General features: G+C 37.9%; 1 protein-coding gene across 3 annotated transcripts in view; it reads right to left on the reverse strand.

Moving 5' to 3' along the window:
* LOC138696524 (phospholipid-transporting ATPase VD) overlaps positions 1-19,660 on the reverse strand; it is a 346,689-nt gene that overhangs the window by 93,773 nt on the left and 233,256 nt on the right. For all 3 annotated transcript variants that reach the window (XM_069821610.1, XM_069821608.1, XM_069821609.1), the window contains exon 3: positions 554-758. In XM_069821610.1, coding sequence (XP_069677711.1) covers positions 554-758 — 205 coding nt within the window. The remainder of the gene's footprint in view (positions 1-553; positions 759-19,660) is intronic.

The raw sequence follows: 19,660 nt of genomic DNA on the forward strand, positions 1-19,660 counted from the left end.
TTCAAAGCAATGCCAATTGATAACATTATAGAAACAACCTATCAGTAAACATTCTGCATTAGGGTATACTACAGGGTTAAGCTCTACTGCACCACGTATGAAAACAAATAAATAAACAAACAAATATATATATATATATATAAAGTAAATTAATGAATGATTGAATGCATATATAAGTAAATAAGTGGATAAATAAAGGAATAAATACATGGATACATACACAAATAAATAATTAAATAAGTAAATGGACGACTGAATGAATGAATGAATGAATGAATGAATGAATGAATGAATGAATGAATAGGCCTAAATGAATGAATGAATAAATAAATAAATAAATAAATGACAATAGTTATGGGTAGTCCAGCAAAGCGTGGGTACATAGTATAATAATAATAAAGTTAGACGTGGATAGTCATGCACTTTTGACAGACGGGCTGGCAGGTGATGGATGGATCGACGGGCGAAGGACGTACAGACAAGGAGCGAGAATGAGAGACAAGAAGGTAGGTATGTCGATTAGACTGACAATAATATTATGTTTTGCACTTACTCGTTCGGTGAATCCCCTGGCAACCTCCCGCTGCTTGAGGTTGGTTTCCCCGTCCAGGTTGCAAGTGTCGAGGTAACAGAGTCCGTGGGGGTCACTAGACCGCAGCAGGAGAATGTCAGCTGGAATCACTTCGTTGTTGGAGAGGTGAATGAGGTCCCCAACCCGCACATCCTTCCACAGGACCTTCTTGTAACGCTCCTCTTCACTGCAACAGAGACGAGGGCGTGTCAAACACACACGTACAGAAGCTACAGACTCATATGGTGGCTTACAGCGTATTCCGAATCTCACCGGACCGGTGGACAACAATGACGTCACGCTGCAGCGGAATAGGAACAAAACTGCTGGAAGGATCGGTGGCTGTCATGGCGACAGTGTAAGTGGTTATCTGTGCTACGCTAGCAAAATTTTGCGAAATTTCCGTACTGCCATCCCGTTCAAAGAAAAGAGATCATAAACAACTTATTTCTTGAACCGGTAGTAATAACTGGTCCGTTGACATGTTCGCTCATAAGCCATTAACATATTGTTTTTACGTTGTGCTCATTACAAACAATACAGTAGAACCAAAGCAGAATACACGGCCATGACACAACAGTGCACGATGTCATTCGTCTGCTAATTCCCGCCCTATACAAGAACCAATCAGATTCACTGATGGCGGCTGATGGAGACTGCCACCACCTCTGCAAGCTGATGGCACCGGTGCGACACCGGTGGAGCATCAATGACGTCATCGGTGGAATTCGGAACATCGTGATGCCATCGGATTGCTCACCAGTGAGATTCGGAATACGCTCTTATTTAACTTATATTCTGAAAAAAAGATGTATGTATGTATGTATGTATGAGGGTCGTACTGAAAGTCATGAGCAGCCCATTGTTATAAATCTTAATTTTTATTATTTAGACAAACCAGGTACATCATCTTAATCTACAGACTTTTCCGTCACTTTTCAATATAGTACCCATTTATTTGCACACATTTTCCCCACTCTATAAGTTTGAAAAATTCCTTGCGGCAGAAGTCCGTTCCAGCTTCCCGAAGACAATGATGCACTGCTTCCTGGATGTCCTCCAGCATCTCGTAGTGTTGGCCTTGCAGCAGTTCCTTTACAGAACCGAAAAGATGGTAGCCGGAGATTTCCAAGTCGGAACTGTAGAGAGCTGCGAAAGGGTTTATTACCCAAATGTCCTGATTTTCCCCATGGTGACACGAGCAGTGAGAGCCAGCGTGTTACAGATGATCCTCTTCCCAGATCGTTTCTCGCACAATGCAAGACGGTGCTTCAAAAGTGTATGGATATAGCAGACAACATTTATGGTCTGTCCAGATTCACGAAATTCATCCAAAATGCATCCAGAAGTCATCATCTCTTTCCTTGTTGCGTTCAGTGGACACAGTTCGAGGGTGACCGCTACGAGGCTTATCGTGGATGCTCGTGTTCCCATCTTTGAAATGTTTCACCCATCCCCTAACTTTGGCGTATTCCCTACGAAACGAACTCGGGCCATCATAGTGCATTTTCAATTCACAGTAAACAGTTTCTTCCAACTAGTTCCAAGTAAGTACATTAGTGACAAAAAAAAAACCGGATCGAACCTTGTAGCTGATTTCAGAGCCTTGTTCACTCCAGAGCACGATAGACTGGTAACCAAGACTTTCGTGGTTCGAATCCTGCCTAAGAAGGAAACTTTTTTTTTGTCCCTGATTCAAATTTATTTCCAATACTTTTCGATTGCTGGTAAAATTCGTGTTCTGGGAATAATAAGTTAATTAAGTAGTAAAATATCACTGCAATCGAAAAGTATTGGGAATAAATTCGAATAAGGAAAAAAAAAAAGTTTCCTTCCCAGGCAGGATTCGAACTGAAAGTCTTAGTTACCAGTCTATCGTGCTCTGGAGTGAAAAAGGCTCTGAAATCAGCTACAAAGGTCGGTCCGGTTTTTTTGCCACTACTGGTTATTCATTGTAAAGCTAACGCCTTCAACGTCGCAGAGGGACATGAAAACTTGTGAGGTATGTACAGTATCCTACTTCATTTTCCACCGTCACTAGATTGCACTATTAACAGTAGAATATAACGCAGCACATTGACGTCGTTGTTTACATTCACAGTACGTCTGTCTACTATGTTCAAGGAACTCTATAGTCAAGTTGTGTGTACATTGGTTGCTAAACTGTCCCGGATCTTAAGCCTGGTTATAACTAAATCAGGGACATCATTTTATTTTTACTTCAATTTTTATTGTACTTGAGTTTTTTAATGTACTTCACTCCCACCCCTTCTACTAGTGAACTTCTGCCCAAGTCCGCATATGCAGTCGAAGTCGTCCGGTCACAGTATACAGTATTGAGTGAGTATAGTATGTTCCAGAAATATGGTCGTATTTTCCAGTGAATAAAGTGCATTCATTATTGAATCATATTTTCGCACAGGTACTGTATCTGTTTGGTTACGTCGCTTCCCTGTTTCCAACATCCGTTTCTACTGGCCGCTCTGTAAAGACTAGTGGCTGGGCTGTCTTAGCTCTTTTCTGAAAAAAAAATTTGCTGTCAGGAATTGGACATCTACGTAATATTATACAAATTTTAAAAATAATTTAAATAAAAGGGCCTCGTTAAGTAACTGCCACGTGATTTCCCCCTTTCCACGGCCCTGCGACATAATTACTTGGACGGACAGTAGACAGCAATCTGAATAATACTTGGACGGACAGTAGACAGCAATCTGAATAAATTTATCTGTGCAAATCGGGCAGAAGTGAAGTGATTACAATACGTAAGTAAGGTACTTTGTTATAGAGTAGGTATAGAATTATTATTTCAAGAGGCACAGGATTATGCCCCCCCCCCATGTCGACTGATGCTTTGCATTATTTCTTTTGGGGTTACTGTAAAACAGCTGTGTTTATTAAACATCCTACAACAATAGAAGAATTAAATAATTACATTCCAGAAACATACATTCAATTTCAGAAGATATGCTTAAAAACGTTTTCGATAATATGCACACAAAAGAACTGAAGCCCGTATAGAAATGAACGGTCATCATTTTCAACACTTTGTTTGAATATCCAGATTTTGATTATTTTTCAATTTAAATGCACTCTTCATATTGTATGCTAATGTGCTGTAGATAGTATATTAAACATTGCATAATGAATACGTCCGCCTGGATAGTTTAGTTAGTGAGTAAAAACAATTGTTAATACTGTACTGTATTTTGAGTAAATAAAAACCTAACGAAAATTATCAAACTGAAAATCGTAATAGTTCCTAGTTTACGTAAATGGATGCACTACTTTTCTTCCCTCCTATATCTAGTAAAGTGATTTGTTTGTATTTTACACTAGTATCATCAAACTCCGGTCGTGGAAGGGGATAACATAGTGTTTCCGGTTCTCAACCGTTAATCTAAAAGTATAGCCAGGTTCATATTAAAAATGTTAGTAAAAACAAAATGATGACCCGGTATATAACAAAGATATATTCAAGGGGTAAATTAGTTCAAAATAAACATCCTTTCTCTAGGCGTGTGGTCCAGGCGCTGCCTGAAGATAGATTTAGACAAATTTATATAAGACTGTACATATGTGTACGTAAATGCAGTTTCCTTGAAATCACAGTATAAAAAATGAGCTAACGAAGATAGCTACAATTTAAAATATCAATAGTAATATGTCTGGGATATTAGTTCCAACAGACAGTGTTAAGCTTGATTTACATTTAGCGTACACACACTTCTGATCAAGGTTAGGTTTCGGTCCAGCGCATGTTATCGAGTTTCGGTTCAATTGCTATTATCGAATGGACGTACTCGTACAACCAGTGTGTGCTTGCTTGCCGGAACTTGACCTCGATATGAATCTGTGAGTGCTCACTCATCCTTCCTTACTTTCTTCTTTCTCCAACCCCTCACCCTTTCTTTCTTAATTTATTACTATGTGTATTTAATTAGATGATTATTTTTCTACCCTTCCTTCTTTATTTATTTCTCATTTATTCTAACATTTAATTTCTTTCACTTTTCAGTTTCTATTTCTCTCCTTTTCTTTTTCATATTTTTTCTCTCGATCTTCGACATAGGCGGAGTTATGGGGATGGCATGGGGGGCGCTTGTCTCAACTCTTTTTTTTTTACTGTTATATAATTTGACTCCGGTGGCTTTTATTCTATTCGTTCATTTCAATCCTACCTAGGGTCTGAGAACTGTTCACTTTTATGATTTTTGTTCATCCCCTTGTTGATCCTGCATTTGTTTACCTCGTTTAAGTTCGTTTTAGCATTCAGCTTATTGTACTGTTTATGTTTTAGTTTTGTTAAGAATTTTAGATAAGGGCGCAAACAGGCATTGTGGCTGACGCGCCCTTTTTAAACTCTCTTGTCCCATTTCAAATGTTTATATAAATATATACACACATTTCTTCTCAATATGATGTCCTGTATTGCCATTGTTGTAATGTAGTGCAGTGTAGTGTAGTGTATTGTATTGTACTGATTTCGCGTGACTGGATTCCCATTGTGTAGCCCGCCTTGTGTTAAGTTGATAAGAAAATCCAGATTTCAAATTAGAGACTGTCTATCCCGAACTCTAAGAGACTGGAAAGAATAATATACAAATACATAAAACTCTACTAATTGAATGGTTTCTTGAAAGAACAGTAGCTAACATGTGACACGACTGAGCAATAAATGTTTCACTGGAGACAGAGATAATCTCTCTTCGCTAAACATTTTGCATGAAACCAGTACCACACCACATTAATAACCGCAGCAACTGCTGAGACAGTTGACAGACAGGTAAACTGGTGCGGTGGAGGTCGAACAGGCTGCGAAGAGTTATTTACGTCGCGATGAGCGTTGCCAAGACCACGGATGATAGATTGGATCGGCACGGCCACAATATTATTCCTGCAGCAGTCCCTGTGTTTCTTCCCTTAAATGTCCGTAAGTATTACAACGGCTATAAAATCTCCCCACTCCTTCATTACGAGGACTGCATCATTCCACAGCGTGAAAACGGAACTCAGAATTGTCAAAGTTTAGTTATAGGCCTACTTCATCCGTTATTAATAACATGACGTTAAGAACTATACCAACTAGAGATGAACAACGATCGAGAAAGCAGACTAACAGCGCCCGCAAAGCCGAAAACCCGCACGACAATGTTCTATACGTCGCGTCGTTGACGTAAAGACTGCTTGTGAGTGTTACGAGCCGCCGAGATTGATCACTCCCGAAGTCCCGAACGTCAAGCAGCCTTGAATCGCCACAGTTGTTTATACCTGACTATACTTTTATCTACTTTGGCAACTGTTATATATGAATAAGCCTATTTGAAACATCTCTACCTTTCAGTCTATAATAATCCGTTCCCAACCTTTATTTAATTACTAGTCCTTATAAAAAGGCTAGGCATTTTCTTTTCATATGCTCGAGATCAAGTGTGCAATCTCAAGTAAAAAGATATTAACGTTATGTTTTATGTTTCTTAGAAATGAAAATTTATTTGAGAATTTTTTTTTCTATTTATATAACCATAGGTAATATTCTATAATAGAACCAGAACATTTTGATAACTAACATACTGTTCTGTTTTGTCCTTTTGTCTCATTTGAACATTTATAATGTTATTTATTTTAATGATGTATGTTATTCAAAGTTATGAAATTTTTCCACGCCGACCAAATGCTATTTCAAGAATGATGAGCGAGACTCAAAGCACACGAGAATGACGAGACGAGACTCGAAAGACAAACGCAACGAACATACCGAGAGAGAGCGGCAGTTGGTTCTGTTCATCTCTAATGCCAACTTATTCCTCCAAATACCAAAAATAATAATTGTTCAAAGAAAACTTCCGTATCATTTTTCATATTATAAAATGATCAGTGGCACACTCGCCGAAAACTTATTATCCTACCATCAAATGCTTCTAGCACATTATAGTCCCACATTCGGAGGGTCCTCAGCTTGATAACCAACGTCATTTTAAATTAGGTTTTTTGAAATTCTTCTGAGTTGTTTCTAGGGTTGCCAACTTTTTTTTAAAGAAAATATGAGAGATTAAGAAATCGAAAAAAATTCACATAGAAAATTGGCAAATTATTCAGTTCAGTTACTAAAAAGCAACTTTATTCTACACTTCGACAGCTAGGCTTAAACTGAGGCGGTAGCTGGAAAAAGGGCTCATAAGCAAAAGTCATGTTTCGAGAAAAAAATGATTGAAAGGTTTATTTTTATGTAATTGCGATTTGAATGCACTTTTATCAAAATAACAATTTGCATACTGTTACAATAATATTTGTCTACATGTTTTTGTTAAATAATTCATTCCGACCTTAATAGTGTTTTAAATGCTATATATTACTTTGGAGCATTTTATAGGCCCTTTTTCCATAGAACAAATTTATTTTATCAAAAAACTTTCAATATGATTACATCTTAGCAGAAATTAAACATTAGCATTGAACAGCGCACATTACAGAGGTTTACAAGTTCAAAACCATTTTAGTAACATATTTCTTACATAGTCTATATCTCATAGTTACGTCATAAATTGTACCGAATACGTGAAAATAAAGAATATCTGTTGGGTACTGAATACAGATTACAGATTATTTAGTATTAATCTAGAATGGATTCACACTCACATCAAAGTTTATTTTCAGAGTGCAGTTTACACATTAGTGCACATCGCACTCATTTTGAGGATCAACTTCACTGATGTTTGCTGAGTTTCACAACTAAGCAAGGGTGCATGTTTACAAGATATTGAAAAAAACTACGTAAGCAAGTAGATTTTAAAACGGAGAATCGAGTTAAACATTCTCCCGAAAAAGGTTCTATAGACCTATGGGTCTATTTTTCGGCTACCGCCTGAATTAATATTTTGAGACAGATCTTGTCTCGCGTAGTAGTTGAAGTCAATTCAGTTTGTAGCTCTAATTTCATTAAATGTGTCCTACTTCTGTTTCGAACAACTGTCCTATTACTATTCATGAAATAAAACATCACTACGCGGTATGCATATAACAAAACTAGCCAGTGTTTTTTTTTCAAAATTATAAAATTAATATCGTTTTAATTTTAAACAGGAGACTACTAAAACCTATTTCCAGCAAGCATTACCTTCCGAAAAGACTGCACATTTCAATAGTTCTCTTGAACAAGAAAATTCATCATTATAAACAGTCATCATTCGCGGCAAAATCAAATGTTTAGAATCATGACTTTTACATTGCAAAAATAAGGGATAAAAATGCTCGAAGAGAAGAAAAAATACGGTAGCCGGGAGACTGTTAAAATTAGGGGCAAATACGAGAGACCCCGGAAAATACGGGAGGGTTGGCAACCCTAGTTGTTCCCCAAAAACATACCAAAATCGATCTCTTTCAAATAGAGTCCGATCGCAAACTAGTGGCACCAACATGCGGAGTGGGGGGTTCTGTGTGTGCAGGCGACTGCTTATTCATAGAGCGTACTGTTCAAACACCCCCCCCCCCCAGCAAGACTCTTGGGCGAGTCCACGTAAGTGGATGCCAATTCGTCTTTCGCGCAGGTGTCACGAATTTGCGATCGGAGCCTAACTTTCTTTTCACTACTCTAGTTGTCTCACTTTCATGGCAACAAATAATATTCCTTCCGTTCCTCATGCAGCAGTATTCAAGGCCAACTGAAAGTGAATCATTTTTAACAAAGGAAATAGCCTTCCGGTTACGCCTCAAAAACAATTTATCCTGCTCGTAGTTTCTTAATGCTCAAAGACAAATTTCAGAATGAACACCAGAAGAAATAGTCACAGAACTAGTTGTTCTCTCTAAATCCAAGCCTTTCTCCAACTCTCGGTACCTTAACCTTGGCACCAAGACTTTTGCAAGCAATTTTATTCGATTCTCGTTAACTGTAAGAGCTGGCGCTGCTGATCAACGAACAAGGTGCGGTGACGTCTCGTGCGTGACAAAGGACGCTGTGCTTCTTAGCGCTTAACGATACGTACTTTCCGTCTTCTTAGTAGGATGCAGTCTTTCAGAGTCGCTTTATTTATTCACCTAACTCAGAAATGAGACAAATATTGCAAATAAACTTGAAGCTTTCATTCATTCTTCAATCTTTCCTATTTTCCGCCATCCTCTTACTCTCCGCATACAATCAATTATCTTAATGTTGTCTATCATCTGATATCTTTTCTTCCGTTCACTAGTCCACACCTGCGGAATAACGTCTAGCGAAACCAGGTGGCCCGGGTTCGATTGCCGGTTGGGGCAAGTTACCTGGTTGAGGTTTTTACCGGGGTTTTCCCTCAACCCAATATGAGCAAATGCTGGGTAACTATCGGTGCTGGACCCCGGACTCATTTCACCGGCATTATCACCTTGATCTCATTCAGACGCTAAATAACCTAAGATGTTGATAAAGCGTCGTAAAATAACCTACTAAAAAAGACGAACTTCAATTAATTCTGTCCCATCTAGAAGACATTTTCCTTTTCTGAGGTCTGATGAATAGCTGCATGTGTGAGCTTCACAGTTAATTAAGTAGGACCCGAGAAGAACATTGAATTTTGTCGAAGAAACGAGCGTCGTACATTAAAGTGAATATACACAGATTATACCGAAAATGAGGCAATCGAAGTGGTCTAGTGTAACAAGCAAGGCTCGTGCTCCGGAGAGGAACTCGGGTGTGGATTTGAATTCAGCTTGGACTGATTATGTCAATTAGCTTTTTCCGATGTTGTCCTCAGCTTGTAAGAAGCACCATGACAAAGCTTCGGATTCATCTTGTCAAAATAACTCCCTGTCACCGATACCAATGACGGCAGACAATCGCGCAGCTTATACAATGTTGTTAAATAACCGATATAAAGATATCGTCGGTTTACAAGCAAAACACATTAAGTCAAATATATTACTTCTAAGAAAAATGCGTTCAAAAGTTTCTGACAAAACTGAATCCTCAAAATATTATTTTTAGTAAGTATTTTTTTCTTTATGTGTATTTCATTTTCCAATTCCAAAATTCATACGCATACATTATGTACGCCCTTTTCTCAGAAGGAATATTTTTGGCTTAATGTGTTTTATATAGGCTATTATTTTAATGTACAGAAGTACATATGATATTTCCATGCAGATATTCTGCGTCATCATACGATGAAAGAGTAATGTGTTTTGCTTATAAACCGACAATAATAAAATAATAAAATAATAATAAAAATAATAATAATAATAATAATAATAATAATAATAATAATAATAATTTATTTATTTACTTATACTGGAGAGTTAAGGCCAAAAGGCCTTCTCTTACTCTCTACAAGGTCACAAAATACACAAGGATTGAAATTTAACAAAAAGTTTGAAGAACAGAATACTAACATATTACGAAAGATAATAGCATAACAAAATCACACTAAACAATATGAAAATAATACCATAATAGAAGAAAGAAAGTAAAATACAGGTTTAAAGATTGGAATATAATAAAAGCAACTGTGTACATCTGAAGTCTGACTAGTGTAATATGTAGCTAGTCGGCGATGTATGCAATGGAAGGGGAAAGGAACTGGCCACCCTACCCCATTATCTCCTGACCTAGTTGCTTGATAAGTGGTGCCTTGTTAATATCACTTGAGGTTCAGACCTGTCTTCGGACAGTTGGCTAAACAACAACTCAGTATATATAGCTAACAAGGAAAACGTAAAGAAGATATTATGTACACTAACAATGTTATGGAATGTAATTTTTAGGTGTTTAAAATTGTTGACTCACCGTTGTCGGCATTAAAAAAATGGGAAATGTGAAGTTCCATGCAGATGCCCAGACACAGCCTTTTTTAGATGGTTAGCTGAAACTTTTACGGTATGATATAACTATGACGTCAGTTCCTGCGTCTATTTGTGTTGGAGTCTGTTGGACCCTGCGTGTCCGGTGTCCAACGAATTCCAACTGAAGATATAAGAGCTTCTTAATTTAAGTATAGTTCTGCCTCAGCGTTGAACGCAATTTTCATAATTTAATCGTCGACAAACACGAGCATGGAGGCCACACCAATTAATGGTATTTCGATGTCAACACTCCCTCCCAGTCAGTCAGTCGCAGTTACACTGGAAAACACTCCGAATTTCAACAAGTAGGCCTATTTCACTCTGGAAATGAAAATGCAGAACAGTTACAAAATATGAATCGAAAGAAAAGACAACATTTTGAACGACCTAGAAAGTGAAAAATGAGGGCATTGCAAGGTATGTAGTGTACGCTACGTTAAGAACTGACAAACATTTGCAAACGATTGCGTGCTTTTTTGCAAATACAGAGATAGGCCTACTACTGTTCATGCGCTACAGGTAAGATAAAGAAGTGATTAATATTTTAGTCTCTATTTCAATTGGTGCATATGAATGCAGCATGAATTATTGGTATCGCCGATATTATGAACTCAATCTAACTTAACAAATTTACAATGACATTCCATTCTGAAATCGATTTAAATATGTTGTTATACGCAGAAATATATATATATATATATATATATATATATATATGCACTTAAATTTGTGTTCAAAAATTACAATCAATCGGAGCAATCATAAAATAAAATTGTTATATGAATGTCACTGTGTACTAATACTCTCATAATAATTTTTGTAAAGCCAGTAACATATTTAGGTGTGTGCTTTTTCATGTCATAAATTTCACCTTATGCAAGGGCAGTACGTACTCAATTGACCGAATTTATCTCACAAATATGAATGGATGAATGAACAAACACATAAATGAATAAATAAATAAATACAAATGGCTTTTAAGGAACCCGCAGGTTCATTGCCGCCCTCACGTAAGTCCGCCATCGGTCCCTATCCTGAGCAAGATTAATCCACTCTCTAACATCATATCCCACCTCCCTCATATCCATTTTAATATTATCCTCCCATCTACGCTCGGCCTCCCCAAAGGTCTTTTTCCCTCCGGTCTCCCAACTAACACTCTATATTCATTTCTCGATTCGCCCATACGTGCTACATCTCCTGCCCATCTCAAACGTCTGGATTTAATAAATACACAAAATAAATTACAGTAGCGTATACTGTAATTTATTTTGTGTATTTATTAAATCCAGACGTTTGAGATGGGCAGGGCATGTAGCAAAATGCAACCTGAATGAGGACGATTGCAAAAATAAATGTTGATGATGATGATGATGACGACGACGATGATGACAACGACGATGATGACTGTGATGAAGCAGTAAAATTATGAATGGATGTCGATGATGAACTGTTTCCAAATTTCCGTGCAGTATTTTAAAGAAGTCATTATCGAATTCAGTCACCGTACTTGACTCTGATTTCTAAGTTAAAAACTTAAATAAATATGAGCATATTGGATATACAGTAGCCTATAAGTTTCAGAATTATGCGATCCTTGATTCAAAATCGCATTTGTAAAAAAGGAATTCCGCAGAACTTTAAAGACTGAAGGATGCAGTAGAAGAAATGGTAAATGGAAGAAAAGTTCCGGGCAGAAGAAGATATGAGATGATAGACAACATTAAGATATATGAATCATACGCGGAGACTAAGAGGAAGAAGGAAATAGGAAAGAATGGAGAATATGGGTATGCAGTGAAAGACCTGCCCTTGGACAGAACACTATTAATGAATGAATGAATAAATACAGACCGAGGAAGTCTTTTTTGTCATCAATAGACAAATTTAACAATTCTCTGATACCGAATGGTTACTTCTATCTTATGGTTCAACTCCGCTAAGTTCAAGCGAAATTTATAGTGGAAAACGTCATGTTTTGATTCTTTGGTCTCTTGTTTTTCCAGTTTTAATTAATTTTGTAGGTATTTCTATAAACTAAAACATAATGCACTACATGCGATGAACGAAACGGATAATACGTAGGCTTATACTACAGTTTCAATATTGCACTGAAATCAGAAACGTAGGTTCGAATATCGCCGTTGTCCTTCGTCCTTGCGACGTTCTGTGTTATCTCACACTTCGTGCTGACTGCATGTCATGATAGTCTTGCCACATGGACATTTAGTGTGAAACTGTCTAAAAGGAAAGACAGAGTCAAAGCCAATACACTGAAAACTCAACAGAATTGAACACTTCTAGTATTCATTTCTAAAGTTGTCTTTAAACATTAGGAAAACTACAAACACGACAAAGTCTCTGTGACGTAGCCAGTTGATTATTTTCTTTGAATCTGTTAAAAATGATTCACTTCCAGTCGGCCTTGAGCACTACTGCATGAGAACGGGAGGATTATGTCTTGCCAAGGAAGTGAGTTAATAATTAGTAAAGGGAAAGGGATTTGAAATATTGGATGACATGTTTGTATGAAACAATTGAGAATTATTTTATTACGAAAAATAATATTTAGAATGCCGTTGGGGATCAAGTCGAGGACTCTCCGAATATGAAATTACGGTAAAATTCAAAGGAAAATAAATGTTGTCTGGCTACTACAGATGAACAAAAGTAATTGCCGCTCTCGCTCGCTGTGTTCGTTGCATTTGTCTTTCGAGTCTCGTCTCGTAACTCTCGTGCGCTTCGAGTCTCGCTCATCATTTTCGAAATAGCATTTGGTCGGCGAGGAAAGAGTAGGTTATTTTACGACGCTTTATCAACATCTTTGGTTATTTAGCGTCTGAATGAGATGAAGGTGATAATGCCGGTGAAATGAGTCCGGGGTCCAGCACCGAAAGTTACCCAGCATTTGCTCAAATTGGGTTGAGGAAAAACCCCGGAAAAAAACCTCAACCAGGTAACTTTTCCCGACCGGGAATCGAACCCGGGCCACCTGGTTTCGCGGCCAGACGCGCTGATCACGCGGGGAAAGATTTCTTAACTTTGAATAACATACATCATTGAAATAAATATCATAAATGTTTAACTGAAACAAAAAGACAAAACAGAACAGTTCTGGTTCAATTACATATTACCTATGATTATATAAGTAAAAAAAAAAAGCAATTCTCAAATAAATTTGCATTTCTAAGAAACATAAAACATAACGTTAATATTTTTTTACTTGGGATTGCCTACACTTGATTTCAAACATATGAAAAGAAAATTCCTAACCTTTTAATAAGGGCCTACTAATTAAAGATTGGGGAACGGATTATTATAACTGAAAGGTAGAGATAATGTTTCAAATAGGCTACTTGATTGTTTATAGATACATAACAGTTGCCAAAGTACATAAAAGTTCAGTCTGGTATAAACAACTGTGGCGATTCAAGGCTGCTTGACGTTCGAGAGTTGATCACTCCTGTAGTCCCGATGTCTTGAAACACTCACAAGCAGTCTTTACGTTAATGACGTGACGTAGTCAACATTATCGTGCGGGTTTTCGGCTTTGCGGGCGCTGTTAGCCTTGCTTTCTCGATTGTTGTTCAACTCTACTAGCTACTCTTTAAGCAAGAAAGCTATCAATAGTATTTCTAGTTATTCCTGCCATTTAAAAAAATCTTAGTTGTGAAACGCGTTTTAATATTTCTTTATGTGTCTACTGAAGTAGAAGCTGACAATGGGCATGACATTGACAGCAATACATGAACACTAGAAAGCTGTCAAATACCGATTATGTCACAATAAACAATCGCCATTCTTCCATGTAGGACATTTATACAGTCATAAATAACAAACTGTCTCAATGGCCGTTTTCCTCAGTCATAAGAAAAATAACATAATTGGAGTCAGAGTGAATAAGTTAACGACTAACTGCGTTGAAAGATGTGGAAACTCCCCGTACAATTATTATTATTATTGTTATTATTATTATTATCATTATTATTATAACTATTTCTTACCAGTGTTTATTATTGTCACACTAACATTAGTTATCCAATTTTCATCATTTACTTTCATGTTGTTTTATGATCTAGATATTAATGTAATAACTATGTAAGCAAATGTATTTAATTAGAATTAGAGTCTGGCTGGGCGGAAGAGAAGGCCTACTGGCCTTAGCTCTGCCAGATTAAATAAATAAATTATTATTATTATTACAATTGATAGGCCTACACAGAAACGAAGTATTCGACATAAATTTGTAACCTACGCCGCCACGATGGTGTAGTAACTAGAGCTGGACTCAATCTTGTGGACCCGAGTTCGATCCTCGGTGCACCCCCAATTTATAACTTTTGGGCAAGCCCGTGGTCTAGTTAACGCAAGTTAAGGGTTTTATCCGGGAGTTGCGATTCCCCTGTGGCATCCCAACAAATCTCCATCGTCTCATCTCATTGCAGGTGTAGCGTAGATCTATGATGCCCCCTGGGCAAAGACTCTATCGGTAAATTGGTCAACACAACTGGCTTCATATGAGTAAATGGTGAGCATTAATTAAAACAAAATTGTACGTAATCCATTACTCCATATTGAACACACCCTGAAACAACTTCATGCAAGTAGGTCTCATATATTTTGTTTGAATTTTTTGGGAATGAAGAATTCTACTCTTCCGACGTGTGCAGCAGATCTGCTATGTTCTTATTGTTTTTGGGAAATTCATTTAATTCATTTTTCTTTCTTTCTTCGTCATGTTTTACCTCCTTTCATACTGAGCTACAATCCACTGTGATGTAGAAGGCATACATTGCGGTCTTCCCTGGTCTTGAGGTCAACACGACACAGTGCCACAGCTGAGACAACACACCGTTGAGGGAATATAAATCTCTTCCATTAAATTACCGACATCGGAAATCGAAACATAGATCACTTGAAGGGAAGCGCATGCGCTATGCACAGAACCAAGGCTGTATAAATCAGTAATTTTAATGTGCGCTTTGTATGATACACGTAAGTAAATATAATTATTTCCCAAAAATTATCATGTACGGTAAAGTTGCCTAATTCCGTGATACCCCTAATCCCGTGATACTTTTTAAAAATTGAATGTCAGTCGAAACTTTGCCGTTCGACCATAGCGCCAAGATATCTTTCTTCAAAGAGTGCATCTTTCGCTTACTTTTGAGACATCGGTGAACTTCATAGCAAGATACCCAATCCCATGACGTTCAGTGAAAAATACCTATCACGAAATTAGGAGTATCACGGAATTAGGCAACTTTACCCTAATTACTCTTCCATAAATATTGTACATAAAATACTTTTTTTATAATTTTCAGATAACTATAGTATTTGCCTACGTTTTTAAGCTTCATGCCTTAGACTAGCAATATGGGAAGAGCGCTGGTTCGAGTCCTTATGAGAGAAAAAAATTATCATACAATTTCGGCCAATGTGTGGGTGTCCACCCAGCACAGTGATGAATATGAGGAACCACACGAAAGCTAGTTATAACAACTGGGGAAATCATCGTACTAACCACACGTTAATCCCGTACTGATACTTTGTTGATGCACGTGGCGTGGAACCAGAAGTTGGCTGGTAGGCCTTGACCTTGTATGGGTTGTCGCGCAACGGATTTATTTATTTTTCTTTCACTATCTTTACCACACATTTCAAACCTATCTGCATCCCTAACTTCGCATCGGGAAGTGTGGCCGGAACTCGCTATTTTTAAAGTGGGCAAGAACTATGTCGATTCTACAGATTTTAGTTTTATGCTATACAGATGTGCACTTAAGCAGTATACATACTGTCTGAGACGTAATCACAAAATGTTGATGTCATGTGAGCTATTGGGTGCTCAAATCACACATATCAAATCTACCTATATTGCTAGCTTCGCGTCAGGAAGTGTGGCCGGAACTCGCCATTTTTAAAGCGGGCAAGAATCTGTGTTGGCTCAAATACTGTATATTAGTTTTATGCTATACAGATGTGCGCTTATGCAGTATACATACTGTGTGTGACATTATCACAAAATGCTGACAACATGTGGAGCTATTGGGAACTCAAATCACAGATTTCAGACTTATCGAGATCTCTAAGATGGTTGGTACATCTAATGAGGATGAATGATAGATATATTCAAAAGGCTTTCGTTTACTGAAGTATGGTGCTACAGAAAACGTGGGAGACCAAAAACGAAATAGCTGGATTGTGTGACTGACGACTTGGCGAGCATGACATTCGAAATTAGAGAAAAATGCAGGAAAGAGAGATTTGGAGGAAGATTGTTGAAGATGTCAAGACGTACCTTGGGCTGTAGTGCATGATGATTATGATGATGATGATCACTGATAATTACGACAATAATCCTAACTTCGCATCGTAAACTGAAGCCGAAAGCAGCAATTTTTAAAACGAGAAAGGACCTGTGATGGCTCCACAGATTTCTTTTAGGTCTATATGTTACACAGTTGAGCAGTATACATACTGAGTGTGGCGTTATCACAAAATGTCTATGTTATGTACTACCTTTGAGTGCATAGACAACTATTAAGTAACACGTACTTTCTTACCCGCTCGATAAATGGCGGAACAGCTAATTCACGACTTCAATTTCTGAAGCTTCCGAGATAGCCAATTAGCGATCTCGGTAGATTTGAAATAAGTGACTTTTACCGATTCCAGGTTGGCAACACTGCTGAGAGGCGTCAGTCGAAAATCGAATGTCAACAGGTGACACACACGCATTCTATAAATCACGAAGGCTATAATGTTCCAGTGAACGCAAGTCATTTAATCTTGCTTAAACTGATAAAAGTTCATTACTACTTTCTATGTAATTGCCAACTAAAAGGCAAAGGCCAAAGTATTCTCCGAGAGAGGAATGGCCGAATCACAATTGTCCGAAGTGGAATTGCGATTCACGACAGCGACCATCACTGTTCAAATCAAACAATAGATATTGTTCCAGTGCTAGAAAGTATTATGAGGAGTTCGTACAACGTAGTATGGAAACTGAGAAATTCAAGATACTTTTAAAGCAATTTTATATATCTACACATAGATAGATAATAAGACATGCATATCATACACAACAATAGGGGCCTGTATAATTTTATGAACATAAGCCTATCTTACGATCCCAGCCAATTACGCGCAGTATTTTCTTTATTGACCGAGTTTGAAATAACACTATCGAGATTTTGTATTTTTCTTCTTGTTTTGTTTTTCAAAACTTGAGTATTGCAAGAATACTTCCATTCCAAGAATACTTTCAGATTTATTATATTCCCAGAGGAAGAGGGAAGGCCGCCTCTCTCTTTCCATTATCGAAACGCTGTATTTAAAATTCTTAAATATCGGAAGACAAGAAGTATAACGACTTATCGTTAAATACTTAACATTTACATACATACATACATACATACATACATACATACATACATAGGTCTACCATTGTAAACAAACACATACACATCTATTATTTTAATTTACAATATTACCGAAAATGCTGAACCTCTGTCATCAATACATAATACTGACCGCGCCGCGTCTGTGCCTACAGTGCTAGCGCGCTCGTGTTCACCCAGGCGACCTGGATTCGATCCCCGGTCAGGTCTGGGTGGAATTTGTGGTGGACAAAACAGAGGTTGCAAAGTATTTTTCTTGGGATACTACCGCTTCCCGCTTTAATTCCGACACACTCCACTTCCTCCTCACTTCATCTATCATTTGTAATAGTAACAATAGGCTGGGGTCATATCTGGGAGTAGTACTGGTATCCGATGCTGCAGGTTCCACGAACAATGGTCCACCTGTCAGCGTCGGATTCACGAATGCTGTGGACGATTGGAGCACATGTTTGGTTACCACACGGCTGTATATATTAGCCGTTCTGCTTCACTGACACCGACAGCCGCTCTATTACTTTTCACTTTGTAGAGATATAGTCCAAGCTCACACAACTTAACAGTTTTGGCACTAACTCCCTAGTACTTACTGCTCAGTGTCTGTATGTTACTAGTCAACGATGCTTGCAATAGAGGAGGAAAGGAACTGGTCAACCTAGCCCCCATTATCTCCTGGCTTGTCTCATGAGTGACGCCTTACTGGTGTCACTTGTGAGGTTCAGACCTGTGTTCAGACAGTTCATTTAACAACAACTTAGCTTTTACAAAGCAGACTTATTGGAGCTTAAAATATTTGTTGATATTCTTGATCAATACAAAGCTAAGACCTCTATAGTTTTGTGGTTAGCATGACAAGTAACTTGACAGCGGATATCCACTCAAGGGTCCACATCTGTGGAGTAACGGTTAGCGCGTCTGGCCGCGAAACCAGGTGGCCCGGGTTCGAATCCCGATTGGGGCAAGTTACCGGGTTGAGGTTTCTTCCGAGGTTTTCCCTCAATCCAGTATGAGCAAAGGCTGAGTAATTATCGGTGCTGGACCCCTGACTCATTTCACCGGCATTATCTTCATCTCATTCACACGCTAAATAATCTAAGATGTTGATACAGCGTCGTAAAATAACCTACTAAAATAGAAAAAAAATCCACTCAGGGAGATAAACAACTACTTCCGGTCCCTTGAATTCGTAGCGGACAATGCTATGCAGTAGTTGCTTTCTCGAAGACTTGTGTTCCAGTGACCGAATACGAAGCAAGCCTTTTCCGGGTGTTCTGTGGAAGAGCAGCAAAGCGTGTCAAGAGGTCTATTCCTGGAAATTCTCAAGCTGCTGCAGACGCGCGCGATATGGTCTATTGTTTACCATTTGCACTGAATCAGCAAGCATTGTCGCCTGGAGCAAGGCAGTAGCACACAATCTTCTGCTAGCTCTCCTCGGCACGCAAGTGAGTGTCGGCCTATCTGCCCGGGAAGAGATTTTCGCAACTCTATACCAGAGCATCCACTTCGTTTAACCTTCGGTAGAACTCCGTATAGGCCATGCATCCACTGCTTAGTGTATCAGCGACTAAGTCAAGACGGAAATAATACAGAAATTTTAATAAGACGAAATGTATGTATGTATGTATGTATGTATGTATGTATGTATGTATGTATGTATGTATGTATGTATGTATGTATTCACACTGCAAATGGATATATACCCGGTGGCAGTGGTAACTAGTTGCACTCAATAATGACAATAATAAACACAACTAATAAAAAATACAATAATAAATTAACAATAATAATAATAAATACTAATAATAATAATTAATAATAATAATAACAATAATAATAAATAATGACCATAAATATGAGATGAAAATCCAATATG

This window comes from Periplaneta americana, chromosome 3 (genome assembly GCF_040183065.1).
Source record: "Periplaneta americana isolate PAMFEO1 chromosome 3, P.americana_PAMFEO1_priV1, whole genome shotgun sequence".
NCBI lineage: Eukaryota > Metazoa > Arthropoda > Insecta > Blattodea > Blattidae > Periplaneta > Periplaneta americana.